General features: G+C 44.6%; 1 protein-coding gene across 4 annotated transcripts in view; it reads right to left on the minus strand.

Moving 5' to 3' along the window:
* Positions 1-4,550, minus strand: part of FLT4 (fms related receptor tyrosine kinase 4) — a 39,301-nt gene extending 34,751 nt beyond the window's left edge. For all 4 annotated transcript variants that reach the window (XM_036013807.1, XM_036013806.1, XM_036013805.1 and 1 more), the window contains exon 1: positions 4,442-4,550. In XM_036013807.1, coding sequence (XP_035869700.1) covers positions 4,442-4,508 — 67 coding nt within the window. In that variant the 5' untranslated portion in view covers positions 4,509-4,550. The remainder of the gene's footprint in view (positions 1-4,441) is intronic.
* Positions 4,551-25,658: the final 21,108 nt, after the last annotated feature.

The raw sequence follows: 25,658 nt of genomic DNA on the forward strand, positions 1-25,658 counted from the left end.
CTGGAGTGTGCTGGGGCTGGGGTGTGTGGCCGGTGCAGGCTAGGTGGACATGGGGCTAAGGATGCTCTGGGGACTCCAGCATGAGGACCTCCAGCACCTGTCCAGGAAGCTGGTGCTGATCACTGAGGGGCAGCTGAAGGCTCAGGTCTTTGCTTCAGAGAGCTTGCCCTGGGGCAGGACCCAGGCAGCTGTGGGAAGTAGGGAGCAGTGTTGAGGCTGCGTGACAGCGGGGACTGCCTGAGTACCCGGGGAAGGACGGGGAGGGAGGGAGGAGGGAACCCTAGCAGATGCTCAGTTCCCCATGCAACACAGCGGAGTGCAGCCAGTAGTGCCGGGCAGTTGCCCCGCCTGCCCGGGGTCAGGACGGGCGGTGTTATCAGACAGCCCAGCTGGCTCAGAGGTGGCCCCCTCGAGCTGCTAAATCGGGGCCGTGGGCTCCTGCTGCAGGAAGAGGGAAATACAGGCAGGATGTCCTCTTCTGTGGCCGACAAGTCCTTTCCCATGAACCCCTGCTGACCTCGCTGGCCACGTGGCGGGGCTCCCCCACTCACCACCCTGGCCTGAGCCCGTCCGCCTGTCAGAGGGGCCACCCACACCCAGCCTGGCCTGCGGCAGGGAGTGCCTGGTGTCTGACCGCCCGGTCTCAGCCACCCCGCGATGCAGACCAGCACCTTCCTCCCCCAGACTTGTGTCTTCGGTGTGACCGGAAAACCAAGATCCCAGAGGAAGCCAGTGTCTGAAAAGGATTGAAACTCAGGAATCCCTGGCTGCTGCTAGACATGTCGGCAGGGTCTTGCTCAGGGGTCAATGCAGAGAGTGCGAACGGCTCCCTGAACCCTTCTCCCCGCCTGCTCTCCTCTCCCAGCGGCACCCCAGAGGGCTGCAGGGCTCACACCAGGCCTGGGTGGAAGGCAGTCCGCCACCGGGAGGATAACACCCAGATGACAGCAGGAGGGGTGTAAGGCAGACCTAGAGAAGAACTTCCCTTCATGGCTAAGACCCCACTTAATTTCCCTGGGTTCCTTGATTCACCTCAGCCCCATACTATTCAAGTGCTCCCAACCTTCTTCTTTCCTTATCTGGCCGAACTGCACCAGCCGGGGTCTCCCGGGAAGTCCTGCTGGAGGCCTCCGCCCAGAGGACCTGCCTCCCCCAGGGAGCACCTTGACTTTCCCCACACTGGATCCTGCTCCCGGGGTCCCCATCTGGTAAACAACCTCATGGCCCCTTCCGTTGCTTAAGCCAGAGATGGGCCCTTGTCCCACTCTGCCTGACATCGCTGCTGCCTGCCCCCCTGGTGCGTCTCCTGGTCCATTCACAGTCTCCTTGCTACCAGCTCGCAGCTGGTCTGTGTGTCTGGCCGTGTCTTCATCGACCCTGGCCAGGTGGCCCCTTGCTCAGCGCCTCCCCTTTCCAGATGTGCTGCTGGCTCCTGCCGCCTCCACCTGCTTTGTCCCTCCTCCCTCACCCCAGACTCTAGCTGCATCTGGCCGCCCACAGATCCCCATACACCATCTAGAGTTTCCTGTCTCTGGGTCTTTGAGGGTTTCTTGGCTCTGCCTAGAATTCACTGCCCTGGAGTCTGACGGTCCCTCCAGGAAGCCCCAGCTGGAAGTGCTGCTGCCTTCCTGTGCAGCCACAGCCACCAGCTGGGCCACTGGGGTCACTGAGCACTTGTGTCCCTGTGCTAGACATCCAGTGCCACATCTGTGTCCCTGCTAGTCTGACACTCAGGAAATCCCCGCAGGATGGACCCAGGTCTACAGCCCCCGGACCACCCTGAGCACTGTGGCCTGTGACTTGCACAGAACTGCAGTTGCCTTCTCTGGGTTGGGGGGCTGCTGTTTGGGGGCAGGGTGGGGAAGGCACAGCCAGGAGCTGGCCAGACAGTCCCCTGTGACACCTGGAGACCGCTGTGCTCTGGGGAGGCAGAGCCCCTCAGCCACACTGACCCCAGAGGTCTAGTGGGTGTGTGACTGGCACCTGCACTGGCTTCCCCGGAGCCCTGAGCTGGGGCCAGTGGTCCACAGGCACCAAGTAATGTGGGCCCAGGCCCTGCATTCCACCTGTGCCAACTGGCCTCCCCGCCCCAGCCCCACCCTGTCCCACACACCTGGGTCTGGCTCAGGGCTGGGGAGCTGGGACAGTGTAGAGCATGGCCACTCAGCTTGTGGCAGGGGCCATTGTCCTCAGGCTAGTGCAGCTAGGTGCCCGGCAGTCACTTGCCTCCCTTGCATGTCCCTGAGCCGACTGCCCATTGTCCAGCAGTGCAAACAGCCTCTCTAAGCCCAAGAGACAAAGCCCCTTGGGGCTGACCTCTGCCACCTGCCCTATCTGCAGGGACACTGCCAGAGTGAGGTTTTTGAAGGTGGACTGAGACGCCAGGCCATGAAGTCCAGCCCAAGCGCAGCCCCTCGGTGCTTGCCAGCCTGTCTCACTGCTACCCCTGAGAAAACTGAGGTGCAGAGAGAGGCAGAGAGGGGCCCGGGCCAGACAGCAAACGCTTAGGGGGAGAGCTGGGACAACGGTCTGGTTCTAGGACCAACAGCACACCTTTGAGGGGCTGGCTTCAGAGACCCAGGCTCCTCTCCTGCCAGCGCCTCCCCTCCCTCGCTGGCTGGGCTGGCACTCGACTGAAGCACGTCTGCCTCTGCCCCTCACCCCCCATCAGGCTGAGTCCTCCTTGCCCAGCAGTGGGTGGGGCAAGTGCAGGGCTCAGGGAGGGCAGCAGTGGCCTCCTCCTCTCTCCAAGAGCATCTTCCCACCAGGGGAACTCTGGTCCAGCCTGGGCCACCCCTCCAGGGGCACTGACCGACTTCGGCAAGAATCACCTGTCTTCACAGCAAGACTGGCCTCAGTGCCCCCCAGCTCCCGAGCACCAGGACAGCGGCCTCTGCAGTGTCCCCATCTCCCCCTCTGGCCCCTCTGTGAGAGGGTGCCCCATCCCGGACCCTTTCGACTCCCTCTCATCACCCCAGCCCAACCTCTCTCTCAAATACTGCACTCAGCTGCCTGCCAGATGTCTCATCATGGCAGGGCCCCCCGCAGTCCAGCCAGGGACCCATTCGCTTGCCCACCCACACTCATTCAGTCACTCAACAAACACACCCACCACCTGTAAGAGCCTGGGCCTGGGCTGGGTGCAGGGCCGTGGGAAGGACCCAGGGGTGGCAGAATCAGCTCAGACTGGTCCAACCTGAGGTCCAGACAGATGTCCTCCTCCCACCTCCCTGGAGGTTCTCCCGCCTGTCCCCTCGGCTCTGAAGGTTGTTAGCACAAAGACCTGGGCTCACCACTCCTTTACTCTGGCCTCCTGGACACCCTGGAGATGTTTATGTAATGCCTGGGTCCACGCGTCCCCATCTAAAAAAACGGGTCTAACACTCCCTTGTGAGGCTTAAAGGAGATGAAGCGTGTGAAGCCAGTATTTAAGGCCCACGGTTTTCTGAAAGGCTGAGACCCCACCTTTCCCTTCAGACCTCCCAGCACTTCTCCCCCAACCCTGGAAGCCCATGACCACCCCTCTCACCGTCTGGTTTCCAGGATCCCCAGGCCTTGGGTAGAGCCCCAGCTCATGCCTCCCCCGATGCTGATGCTTTATCTCTGCCCTTTCTCACCCCACTCTCTCCAACCCCTGTCGCAAACTGGACCCAGCCTCCCCTGTGCTTAGCAGCCTTCTTGGTGGCCCCTGCCTTGTGGCCAGGACCCTTAGCTCAGCCTTAAAGACCCCTGTACCCCCAGACACAGGGAGGGTCGGCCTCCTGCCTCTTCTGTCCTGCTGATCGCTCACAAGTTGCCGACTCAAGATTCGCTTCACATTCCAACACGTACCTGCGCCCAACCCTCCCGAGGGCGCGCTTGTATGCTGCGGTCCCCGAACCGCTGCCCCTCACGGCCCCTGGCCTGGGCAAGGTAGGCGCCGGCCCCGCAGCGGCCTCTGGGGGGCCGACCTCGAGCGCTGGCGGGAGGTGTCGGGAAGTGCGCACCCAGGTCTGCGGCCGGGTGGGGATTGCCGCCCCGTCGCCCTAGGGTGATCGTGGGCGCTCCGAGGCACTCCAAGGGCCCGGACTCCGCGGGGGAGCGAGTGGGGAAGCGAAGGACCTAGAGTGAGAATGCAGCGCGGCTGGGCGGGCGCGGAGGTGGCTGGTGCACGGCGGGTGCAGCGAGAACCCGGGCGCTACTGCTGCGCGGTACAGCCGGAGCCCCGTCCCTGACCCGGCTGCAATCCCCGCCCGCCCTTTCCTCATCCCGGCCGCCCCGGCCCGGCCCATCGTGCTCCGTGCGGTGTCCCCACCCCCGGTCCCCGACCCCGTCTCCCGGGTGCCCCAGGCTTGCAGGCGCCCTGTCCCCGCCCGCATCCCGTCGGCGCGGTCCCGCCAGTCTCCCCGGGAGAGAGAACCCCGCGCGCCTAGCGGCGCGCTCGGGCGGACGGAGAGCTCACCGCGCTCGCTGTGGAGCAGTTCGAGGCAGAGCCACAGGCGCAGGCACAGCGCGGCACCCCGCTGCATCTCCGGCCGCTGCGGCGCGGGTCGACCTGCGCGGCCTCGCCGGCGGGATCTGAGTGTGAGCAGTGCCTTGAGGGGCCGGGGCGGGGCAGGGACCGGAGGCGGGCCCGGAGCCTCGGCCCGCCCCTCGCACCTCTCAGCTCCGCCCGGGCCGAGGGGGCGCCCCTCCTGGGTCGGAGATGCCTGCGTCGCCCCCCGGCGGGGGGCTGGTGAGCGCTCGCTCTCGGGGAGCGTCGCTCCGAGACCCCAGGGCTGCTCGGCGCGGAGCGCGCAGGTGATGCACAGTCGCTCGCAGTGCGCTTCGACCCGGACCGACGGTGTCCGGCGGGCCAGGTTGAACACAAGGTGGCCCCGCTTGCTTTTCTGCAATTTCTTCAATCAGTGAATACCACATTTAAAGTCAGGGGGGGAAAAGGCAATAACTATGACAAAAATAGCTATATGTCAAATCTTTGAGAACATTCCGCAGACTTTATCTTGCCCCCGACGTGGTGTGGACGGAGGTCGAGGGGCCCCGTGCACCCCACCTGCGCCCTGCAGGCAGGCTCCTCTCCAGATCGCCCTGGAATACTTTTTCGCTGAGCTCATTCATAAGTCCTTTTATCAGGTGGCACTTTACTCTCTGACTTGGCAACCCTCCCGCAGACTTCCTTTCTCTTTTCAGCTCTAGATTTTTCCTATTTACAATAAATCCCACGACGATGGCCACCTCCTGCCCTCGCTTTTATTCCACTTCATTCACACTTCGCCCACGCTCTCCTGTCCATCCGCTGGTCCTGGCCAAAAACCAGGACGAGGCTGTAGCTAACGACCACGACCAGCCCTCAACTGCAAGTAGGAATTGAGTATGTTATTAAGTTGGAATCACTAATCAGTGGGGACAGTTTTGATGACTGAATAAAGTGGTGGCTGCCCTGGTTGGTGTGGCTCAGTGGACTGAGCGCCGGCCTGCGAACCAAAAGGTCACAGGGTAGATCCCGGGTCAGGTCCCGGGTCAGGTCCCGGGTCGCGGGTGGGGATGTGCGGGAGGGAACCAATGGATGTTTCTCTCACGCATCGTGTTTCTCTCCCTCTTTCCCCCTCCCTTCCCCTCTCTCTAAATACAAAGTAAATAAATGGGGGAAACTAGGAAACCAAATAGATTCTTTCCTACTCATATATTGATTTTCTTCCAATGTATTTTAGTTTTAAAATTAAAAAAAATCTCGTGCGATGTAACACATACAGAACATATATATGAATGTGTTACAAATGTAAAATGTAAAGCAAACCCCCGTATGTTCGCCCCGGGACCAAGGGGTACAGCTCCATCGGCACTCGGACCTCAGAGGCCCCCCTTTCTCATCATGAACCCCTCCCCAGGCCCCAAATCTTGGCTCTATCATCCCCCTGCTTTTCTTTGCCATTAGATTACCCAAAATACATATTTTGTTTGTTTTTTAAACCTTATTTATTTCATTTTTAACATATTTTATGGATTATGCTATTACAGTTGTTCCACTTCTCCTCCCCTTTGCCCATCTAGTCTTCCGCTTGGGCTCGTCTGTGAGATTCCCGAGGACCGTTGTGCCCTCCCGCCGCGCTTCACTCACGCTCCTCGTCGCAACTTCCCACGGGTCTGTGCTCTGTGAGGGGCGGAAGTTTGGGCTGGGACCAGCTCCCGACTTCCCCTGTTAGCAACACTCCTGCACAGGTTTCTTGCTGTGTGTGTGCCCAGTGCTCTAGGGTGTGTCTGGGAGTGCCATTGGTGGGTGACAGAATGTGCGCTTCGGCGTGGTAGACAGTGACAACTCTGTTCCCATTGTCTGCACCATTTTGCACTCCAGGGGGACCAGTGCCCTGGGCCCCACATCCTCACCAACACAGTGCTGTCCATTTTGATTTTTAAAATTTAGCTATTCTTGTTGGTTTGTAGCAGTTATCTATCTCATTATGGTTTTCAGTAGCTTTTCTTAAATTACCCTTGGGGTTGAGCACGCTTTGTAATTGCCCATTTGGATGTCGGGTCTTTTGCTATGTGTTACTGCTCATTGTATTTTTCATATTGATGGGCAGGAGTTCTTTTACATATTCTGGATATGAGTCCTTGCCAGTTCTGATTATTACTGCTGTGTAACAAATTACTCCAAAGTGTGGTGGTGGAAAACAGCAGCGTTGTTTTCGCTCACACTTTCGAGAGTCGGGAATTCGGGAAGAGTTCGAGGCTGGGCACTTCTCTTCAAGGGTCTCTCCTGCAGTTGTTGCCAGCCGACTGCGGGCTTGGCGGGATGATGGGTGGCTGGCGGCTGATGCAGATCCGCCTGGAGCTGGTCTGGGCTGTCAGCTGGCCAACCCATTCACGGCTTTTCCAGCACTGGCAGTCTTCCTCAGGGCAAGCTTCATGCAGACTACGATTTCAAAGTCGTCACAGCCTGCCCAGGGACGTGCTGTCCAATTCTTGGAAGGGGAGAGGCCAGGTCACCTGCAGAGAGCGTGTGAGGCTGTCTTGGGGAAACTCACTGGGCCGCACCACATGCTACAGGAGCCCTGTCCCATTCAGAGACTTACTTTCCATTCTCTTAATGGCATCCTGTTGTTTTTTTTTGGGGGGGGGGGGCGAAGAAATCTTAATTTTAATTCAGAACTCTTATGAGTTATTTTCCTTGTGGATGGGGCTATTTGCATCCTTTCAAAGAAATCTATATCTTGATGTAGTGAAGATTTTTTTTTATCATTCACAGTTTTTAGCTGTTTTGTCTGACATTTAGATCCTCAGGCACCTGGAATTGCTTTCTGTGTCCCATGAAGAAGCAAGGCAAGTTTCTTCTCTTCCCTGGAAGGACATCGAATCATCCCAGGACTATGTATGAAGAGACCTTTCCATACTGTTCTCTTGCTCCACGCTGGTCATAAATTACAGTCAGAAACCTACATTGGTTCAGTCATTTTCTGGGTTCTGTGTAGTTGTCTATTTTTATGCTGATATCATGTCTTAATTGCTTTAGCTTTATAAAAATCTACATATTTTTTTAAAATCCTCATCAGGGGATATGTTCATTGACTTTAGGGTGAGAGAAAGGAAGAGAAAAGGAGAGACATTGATCAGTAGGTTTTCTTTTGCTGTTATTAAGCCTTTCTAATGAAATTTTCACTTCTGATATTGTAATTTTAGCTCCAGGATCCCATTTGATATTTTAAAATATCTTCCATTTCTATGTTTATTTCATTAATTTGTCTTCTTTTTGAATTCTTCGACATATTTATAAGTATTTTAAAGTAGTTGTCTGCTAATTCCATCATCTCTCTTGTTCATGGGTTTGTTTATGTCGACTGGTTTTTCTCTTGGTTTTGTGTCAAATCTTCCTGCTTCTTCGTATATTCAGTAATTTTTGTGGGACATTGGACATTTTTAATATCACATGGGTGAGTGTCTGGGTTTGTTATGTTCCTTCAAAGGGCACTAACATTTGTTTTGGCCGAGAGTTAACTTACTTGTACAGCAGCTTGTTTCTTTTGCCATTTATTTTAAAACTTTTTTGTGGAAAGGTGGTACCCACCTTCTAAGGCTTCATTATTTTTGGGTTTCTGCTGAATGTGCAGGAATGCAGCAAGGCCTCTCTGTTTTGACTGTGGTTTCCAGCCCTTTCGGAATTGTTGGGATTGCTCAGTCTGTAGACCATTGCCCATCCTCCTGGGATTTGCCTCACGCACACAGAGGCAAACACAGCTTCGTGCTACAGAAGATCAGGTGACTCCTTTTCTGGTCTTGAAAGGCGTTTTCTGCATAAGTCGAACCTGTAACAAAAAGTCCAGCTGCTTTGGCCTTCCTAGTTCTAAGATCTGTGATCTCAACTTCACAGGTCTACCATGCTTCGTTTGATCTGGAAAGTTGAAAACTGTGTAGGACACACCCATCCAGAAAGCGGAAATATATGTAGGAATCACCTGGCTTGTTGTTCAATATCTGAAAAGCATAGTTTCATATGATTTGTCTAATTTTCTAGTTGTTTATGGAAGGAAGGAGAATTTGTTGTGACGAAGAGTTGTCATTTTGATCAAACTTGCATTTATATGCACATTAGCTATTTGGCCTATTTTCTGATTGGTTGTGTCTTTGTGTGGTCAGTCTGTGGAACTCTTCACATGTTCTGTGTGCAAACACTTTGACAGCACACTTGTTGCAAAAACCGTTGGCTCAGTGTCTTGTCTTTGTATTATTTTGATGCTACCTTTGATAAATGGAAATTATTATTTTTAGTTACTGTAGTCCATTTTATAATCTCTTCTGTTTGTGGATAACCTTTTTGTGTTCTGTTCTGAAATGTTTCTGCCTCCTCCAAAGTCCTAATGTTGTCTTCCTACACTCTTTCCTCAGTCTGTTAGTTTTCCATTTGCACAGTTGGATCGACAATTTATCTAGAATTGATTTCTGTGTATGATGTAAGATATGTATCAATATTCAGTTGTTCATCATGCTATTTAATTGACTTAGTATAATTTATTGAAATTACCAGCCTTTCCCTCATTGCATCATTGAGGTACATTTGTCATAAACCTTGTCACCACAGATGGGTGGGTCTGTTTCTGGACTGTTATGTCTCATTTGTCTACCTGCCTACTCTTGTCTCAGTACCACACAGGTGTAACTACAATGGTTTTATAATAACCTTTGATGTTTGGGAATGTTAGTCTTTGAAATTCATGCAAGATTTCCCAGAGTATCTTACTTTTTATTGGCCCTTTGCATTTTATATTAATTTTAGAATAAGCTTGGTAATTTTCAGAAATGAAAAATCTGCTAGAACTTTGATTGGAATTACATTGAATGTATTTGGTGAAATTACCATCTTAGCAATTTTTTAATCATAAACATGCTATGTCATTCATTTATCTAGTTTACTTTCATTTCTCTATATAATGTTTTGTAGTTTTTTTGAGGTCCTGACCCAAGGATAAGTTTATTGATTTTAGACACAGAGGAGGGGGGAAAGAGATACAGATACAGATAGAGAGATAGAGAGAGAGAGAGAGATAAAGAAGGAGAGAAGCATTGATGTGAGAGAGAAACATGGATCAGTTGCCTCTTGTACATGCCCCAACCTGGGATCGAACCCACAACATTTTGGTGTATGGGATGATGCTCCAACCAACTGAACCACCCAGCCAGGACATGTTTTGTAGTTCTGATTTGCTATATTTTATTATAATTCAGATCATAGCATTTTCTAATTTTAAGTATAATTTCTTTTTTGAACTATGGATTATTTAGAAATATGTTGTTTAATTTACAAATACTTGGGGATTTTTTTTAGTTATCTTTGATTCCTGGTTTAATTTGCCTGTGATTAGAGAAGATATTCTCACTGAGTTCACTTCTATGAAATTCACTGAAATTGATTTTAGGCTCAGCATATGGTCTATCTTGGTAAATATCTGGTGTTACTTGGAAATAATATACTTGAAAAGGTTGCTGAGAGTAGTGTAGTGCTATGCGTGGCCCCTGGCTCGAGCTGGTGAACCACGTTGTCCACTTGTCCTACGTCTTTAACTTTTGTTCGTTTGTTTTCTTGTTTTGTCCTATCCTGAGGGAGGTGTGTTAGAATTCTAACTATAATTTGGTTTCATCAGTTTTCTTTTTTAGTTTTTTTTAAATTTTTGCTTCGTGTAATTTGAGGATATAATATTATGTGTTTGTGTATTTGCTTTCAATGGGTTAACAAAGTGCTTTTTGTCCAACAGATCAATCAAATATTTTTTGTTGTTATACATTTTTCTTCTATTTATGTAGTAGATTGCAAAGATAATCACCTTCCTTTACTTCTGTCTGTGACTTGGAAGTTCCTGTCACCAATTTTATATGTTTTAATCAAATATTACTACTGGCATGCCTATTTAAGATCGATGCATCTTCCTGTTGAATTGGCCCTTTTAGTTATATGTGATATTTGTAACTTTTATCTCTTGTGATACATTGTAGCCTAAAGCCTACTTGGTCAGGCATTATTCTAGACACAGAAGCTTTCTGTAGTGTGGTCCATCTCTTACCATCCTTTTACTTGCAAACCATAGTCAATTCTGCACTGGTTCAATATTTGCATTTCTAAAAATTACTATACCACTGAAAATCTCCCAAGAGAAAACACAGAACTTGTGGAGGAAATGAGACCAGGGGTTCAGCACTCAAACCTTCATCAGCAACACATTGAAAAAGGGACCGGAACTCAGTAAAAGTGCTAGCGCAGAGTCCATTTCTGTCACGACGACACAAGGGGCGATATGGACACTGGTGAAAAATTACTTTGAAACAACCATTTAAAGCTTCCGGAAATGGGCCAAAGGGCATACAGAAGATGAAGAAACATTTATTCAGAAAAACCTACTAAAACTCAGTAGGAACAGCAAGAGTCTGTGGCAATTGAACCACAACCTGCTTCCTTCCTCCGCTCCTCCAGCTCAGTGATGTTGTGGAAACTCCACTCCAGACCATGTAGCCGAGAGTGCAGGCGCTCTCGCCACAGCCCTCAGCAGGTCGCTCACCGCACCTTCCCAGCAGGTGCAGGGCATCAGCATTTCTGTCCTCGCCTTGGTGCTCACTTCAGAGGCTAAGTCCCGGGTGGGTGTGGCCAGGAAATGGCTACTGTCTTCCGTCCAGCCCTCCTCACTGGGCAGAGGCTCTGCTGTGGGGGTGGTGCGCTGAGAACGCAGGGGTCCTGAGTACCCTCGCCCAGCCGCTTTGTGAAGCTGCGGCCCCATGCCCGGAGATGCAAGCGAGGAAGAACAGGGACTGCAGGCTCTGCCCTGATTCCCGGAGCTCAGAGATCCCGAAGCAGGTGTTTCTCCCCAAGGCACGCATGCCACTCTTGCTTCTCTGCTCTGGAGGCGAGGCCGAGACTTTTCCCCAGAGGGAGACGGAGGTTACTTTGAAGATCTCCCAAAAAGAACTGAGTGTATTTTCAACAGAAAGGAAGAATGTTCAAGCCTAAGGGTATGTTGAATAAACAATGGATGTCGTGATACAAAATAATAAAAGGAGATACTGGTAGATTTATTAGAAATAGAAGCTAAACCACAGGGTCCCTAGTTTACCAGAGAGAACCAGGAAATGAAACAGCTACGAGGCCTCCCTGGGCCAGAACAGATCTCAAACACTGACTTCAAAATCCACCCCTGTAAAGGAGCCCAAATTTAATTTAATCAATCTGTGCAGCAATTTAAGCCCCAGGGTATTGTTAGAAACAATAGAGCAATCAGTCAGCAATTAACAGAGCTTAACATCTGGGTGTGGGCAGGGAAAGAGATGGTGGAAGAAGTGTCACCCCAGGGTGACCCACCACAAGTGCCCCAGAGTGTGCCCACCGAGCAGACAGCCGCATGGGCTTCAGAGGGGAGAACTTGGCATCACTAAAACAACCGTCATCACAGATAAACAACAACTCACAACAACAGTCTGAAGGGTGGAGACGAGTGCCCAGAGTCGCTACAATATGCTACTTAAAATGTCTAATTTCCAAAAAAAAAATCACAAGGTATGAAAACACAAACAAACAAACAGGAAAGTTTGACCCGTACATGGAGGGGGAAAAAATTAGGCAGCAGAAAGTTCCTGTGAGCAATAGCAGGTGTCTGATTCAGAGTAGTTGCAAATATCTTCACAGAACTGAACTAACTCGTACTTAAAGGTGGTAGATGACTATGTTTAATTAAATAGAGAATATCAATGAGAAATATAACTGGTTAAAAAGAATCTAATGGAACATGCAGAAAGGACCCATAGACAAAGACAAAGGTGGGAGGGGAGGATTGAATGTGGGAGGTAGGGGGTAGAGAAGGCAGGGGAGGGTAAGGTGGGAAAAATGGGGACAACTGTAACTGAACAACAATAAAAACATAAATAAAATGGAAAAAGGTTAAAAAAGAATCAAATGGAAATTCTAGAGCAGAAAAGTATAATAACTAAAATTAAATGTTCACTATGGTAGGCTTAACAGTATATTTGAACTAGCACAGAAAAGAATTAGTGAACTTGAAGATCGACCAATAAAGATATAATATGAAGAAGAGAGAAAAACTTTAATCTACACATTTGAGAAGCTGAATAACTGCAAGCAGGAAAAAACACAAAGAGGTTGGCAGACATATCCTAGAAAAAATGCTGAAGGATAGCCCTGACCAGTGTGGTTCAGAGGGTTGGTGTTGTGCCACAAAGCAGAAAGTCACCAGTGGAATTCCCGTCTGCACATGTGCCTCGGTTGTGAGTTCAGTCCCTTGTGGGGGTGCATTCAAGAGGCAACTAATCAATGTTTCTCTCACATGTAAATATTTCCCTCCCTTTCTTTCTCCCTCCCTTCTCCTCTTTCTAAAAATAAATACATAAAAAATATTTTTAAATCCTGAAAGACAAAGACAAAATCTTTAAAGCAGCTGGAGAAAAGTGAATCATCACCTACAAGGTAACCTCATTAAATTAAAAGCTATTTTCTCAACAGAAACAATGGATGTACTTGAATGACATAGTCAATGTGTTCAAAGAAAAATATTGTTGACTAAGAATCTTATATTCAACAAAACTTTCTTTAAAAAATATAGGCATAACAGACATTCCCCCAAACAGAATTTGTTGCTAGAAAACGCACTTCACAAAAAATGCTAAAGGAAGTTCTTCAGGCTGGAAGCAAGTGATCCCAGACAATAATTCAATTCCACTTGAAAAAACAAAGAACACTAGTAAAGGTATAAATGCATATTTCTTTTCCTTTCTACTTCTAGCAGATATAAAAGAGAATAGTATAAAACAATATGTATATCATTGTGTTATTGGGGCTTTACCATAGAAATGCGATATTTTTGCAATAATAGAACAAAAGAGAGGATGAGATCAAAGCTGCTTTGGGCTAAGGAAATGACTCCAGATGGTATCTTGAAGCCACAGGAACAAATGAAGAGAACCAGAAATGATAACTGAGAAGGCTAATGTGACATAAACTGTAACTATATACTCATTCTTCTTTCTGCGCTAAGCTTCTTTAAAATATATAAAATTGTGTAAAGTTATAACAATGTATTGTTTTGTAACATAAATGAAAAGTGTATAAAATAATACCACAGAAAGGGGAAAATGGAATAGAGCTATAGAGTAGTAATGCTTCTATATTTACTGGAATTAAGTTAATATAAATATGGGTAGATTCAGATTGGTTAAGATGTATGTGTAAGCTCAAGAAATAACAAAAAAATAATTCAAAAATAATTAAAGAAATTAAATAGTTACAAAAGAAAATACTGACTGAAAAGAAAATAAAGAACCAATAGAAACTATATAGAAAATAAAAACACAAGGTAGCAGATGTAAATCCACTTATATCAATAATAACAGTATATTTAAATGGATTAAATAATCCCATCAAAAGGTAGAGACTGTCAGATTGTGTAAAAACAGGATCTACTATATGATCTACTACAGAAGACACATTTTAGATTAAAAAGTACAAATAGACTGAAAGTAAAAAGATAGAAAAAATGTAGCATGCAAACAGCAACCCAGGAAAGTTGGAATGGCTATGCTAATATTAGACAAAATAGCCTTTAAAACAAATGATGTCACCAGAGATAAAGAGGGACAATTTATAATGATATAAGGATCAATCCATCAGGAAGGTATAACAATTATAGACACATATGCACCTAACAACAGAACATTAAATACGTAATTAAAAACATACAGCAACAAAGGGGGAAGTAGGCTGTTAACTATAAAGTTGAAGACTTGAATACCCTACTTTCAACAACAGATGATACAACTAGGTACAGGGTCAGCAAGGAGGTAGAAGACCTGAACAACACTATAAACCAACCCAACCCATAGAACCTATAGAACGCTCCACCCAACAACAAAAACACACATTTTTATTGAGTGCACATGTAACATTCTCTAGAAGAGACCATATACTGGATGGCAAAACAAATGCAGCCTCTCTAACTTTAAGGCTTGAAAGTATAGAAAGTATTTTCTCTGATCACAATATAAATAAGTTAAAAATCAATCACAAAAATAAATTTGGGAAACTCACAAAAATGAAATAAAACACATTCATAAATACCCAATGGGTCAAAGAAGAAATCAAAGGAAAATTAGAAAATACTTTGAGATGAATGCAGCGAAGGCACAATATACCAAAACTTAATGGATACAGCTAAGGTAATGCTTAGAGGGGAGTTTATAGCCTGCATTAGAAAATAAAAAAGATCTCATCAGTAACCCAACATTTCCCCTAGGACACTGGAAAAAGAAGAGCACACTAAGCCTACAAAAAGAAGATGAAAAAAAAATTAAATTTAAGATGGAAATTACTAAAATTGAGAGGAGAAAAACAATAGGAAAATTAATGAAAAAAAGTTGATCCTTTAAAAAGATCAACAGTATTGCAAATCTTTAGCTAGATTCACTAAGAAAAAAAAAAGAGAGAGAGAATGCAAATTAGAAGCATTAGAAATAAAAAAAGGGACATTACCACTAACCTTACAAGAATAAAAAGAACTATAAAGGGACTTCTGGCTAAGATGGAAGCATAGGTAGACACACTCCTCCTCCTTGTATAGCTGAAAGAAAGACAACAACAAATTTAAAAACAAAAAAATAACCAGAACTGACAGAAAATCGAACTGCATGGAAGTCTGGCAACCAAGGAGCTAAAGAGGCAACATTTATCCAGAGTGGCAGGAGGGTTGGAGAGGAGCACCTCCTGGCGTGGAGTGAAGGTGGCAAGGCAGTGGCTGGTAGACCAGGTGGTCCCATATTTGCATGCAGATAAACCAGGAGGTACAACTGGGGAGTGAGACAGACCATGCAACCCAGGGTTCCAGCAGAGGGAAATCAAGCCTCAAAACCTCTGACTGTAAGCACCTGTGGGAATTGTGGTGGCAGGAGAAACTCCCAGCCTCACAGGAGAGTTCATTGGAGAGACCCACAGGGTCCTACCCCCTACAATGTACACAGAGCCATCCTGGGAATCAGCACCAGAAAGGCCCTATTTGCTTGTGGGTAGCAGGGGAAGTGACTGAAAGTTAGCTGAGAGAGGAACAAGCTGCATTGTTCCCTAGCAGACCCCTTCCCCACATACAGCACCACAACGCAGCAACATGGGTTGCCCTGCCCTGGTGAATACCTAAGGCTCTGCACCTTACAATGTAAAAGGCATGGACACACACACACACAAAAATACAACCCAAGTAAAAGAACAGAATGAAGCTCCAAAAACAGAACTAAGTGATGAAGAGATAGCCAACCTATCAGATGCAGAGTTCAAAACACTGGTAGTCAGGATGCTCACAGAAATGGCTGAGTATGGTTGCAAAATAGAGGAAGAAGTGAAGGCCATGAAAAGTGAAATAAAGGAAAATGTACAGGGAACCAACAGTGAAGGGAAGGAAACCAGGACTCAAATCAACATTTGAACCAGAAGGAAAAAATAAACATTCAACCAGAACAAAATGAAAAAACAAGAATTTTTTAAAAAATGGGGAGAGACTTAGGAACCTCTGGGACAACTTTAAATGTTCCAACATCTGAAACATAGGGGTGCCATAAGGAGAGGAGGAAAAGCAAGAAATTAAAAACTTATTTGAAAAAATAATGAAGGAGAATTTCCTCAATTTGGCAAAGGAAATAGATTTCTAGGAAGTCCAGGAAGCTCAGAGAGTCCTGAAGAAGTTGGACCCAAGGAGGCACACACCAAGATACATCATAATTACATTGCCCAAGATTAAAGATAAGGAGAGTCTTAAAAGCAGCAAGAGAAAAAGGAGACAGTTACCTACAAAGGAGTGACCATAAGATTATCAGCTGACTTCTCAAAAGTAACTTTGCAGGAAAGAAGTATTCAAAGCCATGAAAGGCAAGGACCTCCAGCCAAGATTACTCTATCCAGCAAAGCTATCCTTTAGAATGGAAGGGCAGACAATGTGCTTCCCAGATAAGGTCAAGTTACAGGAGTTTGTCATCACCAAGCCCTTATTATATGAAATGTTAAAGGGACTTATCTAAGAAAAAGAAGATGATCAAAAATATGAACAGTAAAATGACAACAAACTCACAGCTATCAACAACTGAACCTAAAAAGACAAAAACAAAAACAAACTAAGCAAACAACTAGAACAGGAACAGAATCACAGAAATGGAGATCACATGGAGGGTTATCAGTGGGGAGGAGGAGGGAGGAGAATGGGGGGAAAGGTTCAGGGCATAAGAAGCATAAATTGTAGGTACAAAACAGACAAGGGGAGGTTAAGAATAGTATGGGAAATGGAGAAACCAAAGAACTTAGATGTACGACCCAGGAACATGAACTAAGGTGGGGGAATGCTGGTGGGATGGGTGGTTGCAGGGCGGACGGGAATAAAGGGGAGAAAAATATGGGACAACTGTAATAGCATAGCCAATAAAATATTATTTAAAAGAACTGTAAATGATGCTATAAACAATTGTATCCCATTAAATTAGATAACTGAGATGAAATGGATAAATTCTCAGAAAGACACAAACTACAAAAGCTGACTCAAGTAAGAATAGGTTAATTTGAATAGACTTACAATAAGTAAAGCTATAGAATTAAGAATAAGAAAACTACGCACGAAGAAAAAACCCAGGTCCAGATGGCTTCTCTACTAAATTCATTTAAATGTTTAAAGAAGAATTAATACTGATCATTTACAAACTGTTCTGAAATAAAGGAGATGAGGAAATATTCCTCAACTCACCCTAGGAATTCATTTTTACCCTGATACCAAAACCAGACAAAATTATCATAAGGAAAGAAAAACTATGTCCAATGTCTTTTATTAATATAGATTCAAAAACCATCCACAAAATACTAGCATACCATATCTACCAATGTATAAAATTAACTATACATTATGACCAAACTATAACACTTCATTTTATTTTGTTCACTTTATTTAGCTCATTAGATTCCACATATAAGTGAGATCATATGGTACTTGCCTTTCTCTGACTGGCTGATTTTGTTTAACATAATAATCTCCAGGTTTACCCATACTGTCACAATAGCTAAGATCTCCTACTTTTTACAGCCACATAGTATTCCATTGTGTAAATGTATCACAGCTTTTTTATCCACTCATCTACTTATGGGTATTTGGGCTGTTTCCAGATCTTGGTTATTGTAAATAAAGCTGCTATGAACATAGAGGTGCATAGGTTTTTTTTTGAATTGGTGTTTTAGGTTTCTTAGGGTATATTCCCAACAATGGGATTGCTGGGTCATACAGAAGTTCCATTTTTCATTTTTTTGAAGAAAATCCAAGCTGTTTTTCACAGTGGCTGCATCAGTCTCTGTTCTCACCAGTAGTGCACTAGAGTTCCCTTACCTCCACATCCTCGCCAGCACTTGTTTGTTGATTTATTGTTGATAGCCATTCTGATGGGTGTGAGGTAGTTTTGATTTTCATCTCTCTGATGATTAGTGACGTTGGGCATTTTTTCATGTCTATGAGCCATCTGTATGCCTATGTTGGAGAAGCATCTATTCCTGTCCTTTGTCCATATTTTAATTTGATTGTCTTCCTGGTGTTGAGTTAAACATCTAAATTCTTTATATATTTTGGAAATTAGCCTGTTTTCAGATGGCAAATATGTTCTCCCATGCAGTGGATTCCCTTTTCACTTTATTGATGGTTTCTTTTGCTGTGCTTTTTAGTTTGATGTTGTTCCATTTGTTTAATTTTTTTCCTTTGTCTCCTTTGTCCCAGGAGATAAAGCTGCAAAAATATTGCTCTGAGAGGTGTCTGAGATTTTACTACCTATGTTTTCTTCCAGGATTGTATGGTTGTGCAACCTACATTTAAGTCTGTTATCCATTTTGAGTTTATTCTTGTGTATGGTATAAGTTGGTAGTCTGTTTTCATTTTTCTGCAAGTACCAGTCCAGTTCTCCCAACATCAGTTATTGAAGAGACTGTTTTTATTCCATGTATGTTCTTGCCTCCTTTGTCAAATATTAATTGACCATAAAGGTGTGGGTTGATCTCTAGCTCTGTGTTCTGTTCCATTGATCTATGCCTGTTCTTGTGCCAGGCTGTTTTGATTACAATGGCATTATAGTTTAGTTTGATATCTGGTATATAATTCCTCCAACTTTGTTCTGTCTCAAGACTGCTGAGGCTATTCAGGGTCATTTTGGTTCCATATAAATTTTTAGAACATTTATTCTATATCTGTGAAATATGCCATTGGTATGGTAGTAGGAACTGCATTGAATCTACAGATTGCTTTGGGTAGTATGGACATTTTAACGATGTTAATTCTTCCAATCCATGAACATGGTATATGCTTCCACTTGTTGATGTTTTCCTTTATTTCTTTCTTCAATGTCCTATAGATTTCCAAGTACAGATATTTTTCCTCTTTGGTTAAATTTATTCCCAGGTACCTTTTTTTTTTCTTCAATAGTGCATGAGATGGTTTTTCTGGTTTCTTTTTCTGACAGTTTAATGTTGCTGTATAAAAGCATCACCAATTTCTGTATATTAGTTTTGTATTTTGCCACTTTGCTGAATTCATTTTTTAGATCTAGTAATTGTTTTTGTGGAGTCTTTAGGGTTTTCTATGTACAATATTATATCATCTGTGAATAATGATAGTTTTACTTTCTCCTTTCCAATTTGGATGCCTTTTATTTCTTCTTCTTGTCTGATTGCTGTGGTTAGGACTTCCAGTATATGGTGAATAAAGCAGTAAAAGCAGACATCCCTGTCTTTTTCCTGATCTTAAGGGAAACACTTTTTGTTTCTGACCAATGAGTATGATGTTGGCTGTAGGTTTTTCCACATATGAACTTTATTATGTTGAGGTATGATTCCTCTATTCCCACATTTCTGAGACTTTTTATCATAAATGACACCACTGGATTTTATCAAGTGCTTTTTCTGCATCTATTGATATGGTTGTGAGATTTTTATATTTCAATTCATTTATGTAATGTATCACATTCATTGATTTACAGATATTGTACCAACCTTGCATCCCTGGAATAAATCCCACTTAGTCATAGTGTATGATCTTTTAAATATGTTTCTGGATCCTTTTTGCTAATATTTTGCTGAGGGTTTTAGCATATAAGTTCATCAGGAATATTGGCCTATAATTTTATTTCTTTGTAGTGTTATCTGGTTTTTGAATTAAGATAATGCTGGCCTCATAAAAAGAGCCTGCAAGTCTTCCAGCCTCTTAAAATTTTTAGAGTATTTGGAGAAGAATTGGTGTTAGTTCTTCTCTGAGTGTTTGGTAAAATTTTCCTGTGAAGCCATCTGGTCCAGGACTATTGTCTGCTGGGAGTTTTGGGGGGTTTTTTTTGTTTGTTTTTTTTACTGCTTCAATTTCATTAGTTGTTATTGGTCTATCCAGGTTTTCTTATTCTTCCTGATTCAGTTTCTGAAGATTGTATGTTTCTGAAAATTTGTCCGTTTCACCCAGGTTGTCCAATTTGTTGGCATATATTTGTTCAGAATATTTTCTTACAATCCTTTGTATTTCTGTGGTGTCAGTTGTTACTTCTCCTTCATTTCCGATTTTATTTATTTGAGTACTCTCTTTTTTTTCCTTGATGAATCTGGTTAACAGTTTATCAACCTTGTTTATCTTTTCAAAGTACTAGCTCTTGATCTCATTGACCTTTCGTATTTTTTTGTCTCTATGTCATTTATTTCCACTCTGATCTTTATTATTTCCTTCCTTCTACTAACTCTGAGCTTTGTTTGTTGTTGGTTGTTCTAGTTCTTTTAGGTGTAGAGTTAGATTGTTTAGTTGAGGTTTTTCTTGCTTCTTGAGGCAGGACCGTAATGGTATGGACTTCCCCCTCAGGACTGCTTTCACTGTGTCCCATAGACTTTGGGTTGTTGTGTGTTCATTTTTATTTGTTTTCAGGTACTTTTTTTATTTCTTCCTTGATCTCACTGTTAATCCATTCATTGCTTAATAACATGTTATTTAGCTTCTCTGTGTTTGAATATTTTTCAGTTTTTTATTGTAGTTCATTTCTAATTTTAAATCATTGTAGTCAGAGAAGATGCTTGATATGATTTCAATCTTGAATTTATTAAGACTTGTTTTGTGTCCTAGCATGTGGTCTGTCTTTGAGAATGTTTCATATGCACTTGAGAAGAATGTATATTCTGCTGCTTTGAGATGAAATGTTCTGTAAATATCAAATTAAATTCATATACTCTAGTGTATCATTTGAGGTGGCTATTGCCTTGTTGATTTTTTGTCTGTAATTCTATTCAGTGATGACAGTATGGTGTTAAAGTCCTCTGCTATGACTGTATTGCTATTGATCTCTTCCTTAAAGTTTTTAAAAGGATTTTATTTATCCTTTTAAAAAGGATTTATTTTTAGACAGAGGGGAGGGAAGGGAGAAAGGCAGGTAGAGAAACTTCAATGTGTGTTTGCCCTTTGAGTGCCCCCTACTGGGTACCTGACCTGCAGCGCAGGCATGTGCCCTGACTGGGAATCAAACCCATGACCCTTTGGTTCACAGGCTGGTGCTCAATCCACTGAGCCACACTAGCCATGGCTCCACCAAGGGTTGTATATTTAGGTGCTTCTATGTTGGGTGCGCAGATATTTACCAGGGTTTTATTCTCTTGTATTAATCCCTTTAGTATTATGTAGTAATCTTTTTTGTTTTGCTATGGCCTTTGTGTGAAGTCTATTTTGTCCAATATAAGTATTGCTACCTCAGATTTTTTGTTGTTTATTTCCATTTGCCTGGAATATTTTTTTCCATCTTTTCACTTTCTGCTTGTGTGAACCTTTAGCTCCTGGAGGCAGCTTATACATGGGTCATGTTTTCTTATCAATTCAGCTACCCTATGTCTTTTGATTGGCACATTTAACCTATTTACATTTAAGGTTATTATTAATATGTCCTTATTTATTGCCATTTTTCTTTATACTAATGTCCCCTCCCTCCCTCCCTCTCTCTTCTTTTTAAAGCAGTCCCTTTAACATTTCTTGCAATGTTGGTTTGGTTGTAATGAACTCCTTTAACCTTTTTTTTGTGGGGGGTGTGTTTAGGAAGTTCTTTATTTTGTCTTCAATTTTAAAAGACAGCCTTGTTGGATCAAGTAGTCTTGGTTTGAGGTCCTTGTTTTTCATTACTTGGAAGACTTCATACCAATCTCTTCTGTCCTGAAGTGTTTCTGTTGAGAAATCGGATGACAGCCTTATGGGAACTCTCTTGTCTGTAACTGTCTCTCTCTTGCTGCCTTAAAGGTTCTCCCTTTGGTTTCATCTCGACTGGGACTGTTTGTGCTTCCTGAATTTGTGTGACTTTTTCTTCTACCAGGTTAGGGAATTTGTTTTGTCATTATTTCTTCAAACGGGTTGTCTTTCCCTTCCTCTTTTTCTTCTCTTTCTGGTACCTCTATGATGTGAATGCTGTTATGTTTCATGTTGTCCCAAACTTGCCGTATACTGACTTCATTCTTTTAAACTCCTTTTTCTTTTTGCTGCTTTGACTGGGTGTGTTTTTCTCCCCTGTATCCCAAGTTGCTGATTTTATTCCCTGCTTCATCCAACCTACTTTTCATTCCTTCCCATGTGTTCTTGATGTCAGACATGGTATTCTTCATTTCTGACTGGTTCTTATTTATAGCTTTATGTCCTTTTTATGCTGTTGTAGTTCCCACTAACTTCCTTGTAGTTCTTACTAAGTTCCTTTAGAACTCTTATGACCATTAGTTTGAACTCTATATCTGATAAATTGCTTGCCTCCATTTCAATTAGTCCTTTTTCTGGAGATTCATTCTTTCATTTGGGGCTTATTTTTTGTCTCCCCATTTTAGCTGCCTCTTTGTAGTTGTTTCTGTGTATTAGATAGAACTGCTATGACTCTCAGTCTGCATGGGTTGGCCCAGGGGTGCAGTCCAGTCACCTTGACCTCCTGAACTGGATGCTCCAAGAATGTCCCTTGTGTGGGTACCTTGGATCTTCGTGCTGTAACTAGGTCTTGATTGCTGTGGCCCATTTGTGCATAGGACTGACCCTTAGGCTGTCCGACTCTGAGGCTAAACTGCAGCTACGTCATGTAAGCCATTGTACAGGGGCTGACCAAACCAGACCAGACAGAACAAAAGAAGACATACACAAACCACAACACCACCACCAACAACGAAAAGAATAAGAAAATAAAAAAATAAGAAAAGGATAATAAAAGAAAAAGAAATATGAGAAGAAAAAAGAAGAGAATAAAAGAATATGAAAGAAACAAAGGAAAAACACAAAGAATAGGAAAAGAAAACTGGGGGAAAAGAATAATAAAAGAAACAACTAGAAGGCAAGGAAAGAGAAGATATACAAAAGAAACAGGGAAAGTAGAAAAGAACAAAAAGGAAAAGGAAGAAGTGGAGTTTGCCTGAGCAGAGTTTAGTGCCTGCTGTGACCTCCCTTTGGATGTGCTGCTGGTGAAGCTTGGTGGATCCCGCTCTGATGTTGTTTGGAGCTGCCCACCTGGCGTGTTGGGTCCAGGCCTCTGGGGAGTTTCATGGGTGTAAGCCAATGTCAGATGCTGTCCAGGCTGTTGGCAACCTGTTTGATGCTTCATGTGATCCACATTTTGTGGCTGCCTCTGCTGTGCTTGGCTGTCCAGGGGAAGGCCAAGGCTGCATTCCAGGGCCTAAGGGCAGGTCAGCAGAAGTCCCAAGGCATTCCAGGATCTGCCTCTTCCTGCCCCCACCTGCTGGCGGGCTGTCAGGCTTAGTCACTGAAAAGGCTCCCTCATGAAGGGCCTCTGGTGGAATCAGGGCAGGGGCGGGGGAGGTTGGGTGGGGTTATTTGGTCTCCCGTGATGGGGAGGGGACATTCAGACCTCAGGGAAGATGGTGGGTGTGTTCCCCTGCCCTAGATTTACTTGAGTGAGTCTGTCCTGGACTTTTTCCTTGACGTTATCAGGGCTGGGCCCCTAATAGTCAGGCAGGTGGGCCTCTGGAGCCCAGAGGTTGGGTGTGCTGGAGGCCAGGAGAGTGTTTCCATTGGATCTCTTGTGAGGGGGAAGCACCAGGCAGGTTCACAGAAAAGGTGGGGAGAGGACAGCCGCCTGAGAGCCAAGTATCTAGCCCTCCCTGAGGTTGCTGAGGCTTCTATGTTTAAAGTGCACGGTGAGGTGAGTGGGATTGCAGAGGGTGGGGTGAGTGAGATTCCTGAGGGAGTAATTGCTTTTCCCTAAGGCTAATGCCACTTGGAGGGTATTGCTTCTCCCAAGAAAAATGGCTTCTGCAGTATGGGAGGGTGACTCAGTACATGGATTCTGGTGGCTGATCCCCCATGTTTCTCCCCAAAGTTATTCATCTCTGAATCTCTTCAGACAACCCCAGTCCACAGCACCCTCCCTCCGCAGAAACCCAGGGTCCGTGACTGTCAGTAAAATTTTTTTAAAAGATTTTATTTATTTATTTTTAGAGAGGGAAGGGGGGGAGAGACAGAGAGAGAGACAGAGAGAGAGAGAGAGAGAGAAAGAGAGAGAGAAAGAGAGAGAAACATCAATGTGCGGTTACTGGGGGTTATGGCCTGCAACTGAGGCATGTACCCTGGCTGGGAATCGAACCTGGGACACTTTGGTTTCCAGCCCATGCTCAGTCCACTGAGCTATGCCAGCCAGGGCATCAGTAAAAATTTTGTGTACTGGTCCTTTAAAAGGACCCTCTGGAGACAAAGCCACCCTCTCCTTAGCAGACAGAAATCCCACTGGCTATTATAGCTGGTTGCTATGTGGGCTCCCTTGTTCAGCTCTGGCACCACAGGCCTGGAGCTTGGTGTGGGGTCCATGCTTCACACCTCTCAGGGGAGCCTCCCACAGCTGAGATGTCCATCTGTAAGCTCTGTCTGGGTCTGGTGCCAGGGGGAGCGACGCCAGCCCCTTTCGAGTCTCTGCCCTCCCTCCTGGCCTCGAGATGGCCTCCTCCACCAGTCCTTGGTTAAAAGTCTCTTCAGATAGTCTTTAGTTGGTAATTCAGGGTGATTTTTCCATGTTGCAGTTGTAATTTAATTTCCAATGTGGTTTTGGGAGGAGTTGTGAGCAAGGTTCACCTACTATGTTGCTATCTTGATCTCTTCCCTGGTTGATTGTTTTTATAAGGGCACTCAGCCCTTGTGGGTGAAGAAATAGTTTCTCACCAAATGGTACTCAGATAGCCACATGCTGGAAAATGAAGTTGGACACTTTACACTATATACAGAATTTAACTCAAAATGTATCAAGATCTAAATGAAAGACTCAAAACTATAAAACTCTTAGAATAAAACACAAGAGCAGCCCTGGCTGGGTGGCTCAGTGGGTTGGAGTGTTGTCCTGTGCACCAAAGGGTTGCAGGTTTGGTCCCAGTCAGGGTGCTTGTGGGAGGCAACTGATCAATATTTCTCTCTCATATCAATGTTTCTCTCTCTCTCTCTCTCTCTGTCTCTCTTTCTTCCCCTCCCTTCCTCTCTCTCTAAAACCAAAGAACAGATCTTCAGGTGAGGATTTAAAAAAACAAAAGGGTAAATCTTTGTAACTTTGGATTCAGCAGTGGATTCTCAGATATGACACCAACAACACAAGCAACAGAAGAACCTGGATAAACTAGACTGTGTCGAAATCGAGATGTTTCATGCATCAGAAGTTGCTGTCAAGAAAGTGAAAAGAGCACACAAAATGTGAGAAAATATTTGCAAATCATATATCTGATAAGGTACTGATATTTAGAATGTATTAAAAACTCAAAAATAAAAAGACAAATAGTGCGATTAAGTATGGGCAAAGGATCTAAACAGACACTTCTCCAAAGAAAAGCTGCAAATGGCTATTAAGAACATCAGCATTGCCCTGGATGGGTGGTTTGGTTGTTTGGAGCATTGTTCTGCACACCAAAAAGTTGTGGGTTCAACCCTAGGTCAGGGCACAGACCAAGGCTGCAGATTCAATCCCTGTTTGGGGCGCACAAGGGAGGCAACCAATTGATGTTTTTCTCTCACATCAGTGCTCACCTCTCTCTCTCCTTTCCTCTCTCTCTCTGAAATCAATAAACATATCGTTGGGTCAGAATTTTATAAAATCAATGTCACTAGCCATTATGGTAATGCAAATCAAAATTGCGATCATGCATACTAGGATGTCCATTATGAAAA

This window comes from Phyllostomus discolor, chromosome 13, assembly GCF_004126475.2.
Source record: "Phyllostomus discolor isolate MPI-MPIP mPhyDis1 chromosome 13, mPhyDis1.pri.v3, whole genome shotgun sequence".
Taxonomy (NCBI): Eukaryota; Metazoa; Chordata; class Mammalia; order Chiroptera; family Phyllostomidae; genus Phyllostomus; species Phyllostomus discolor.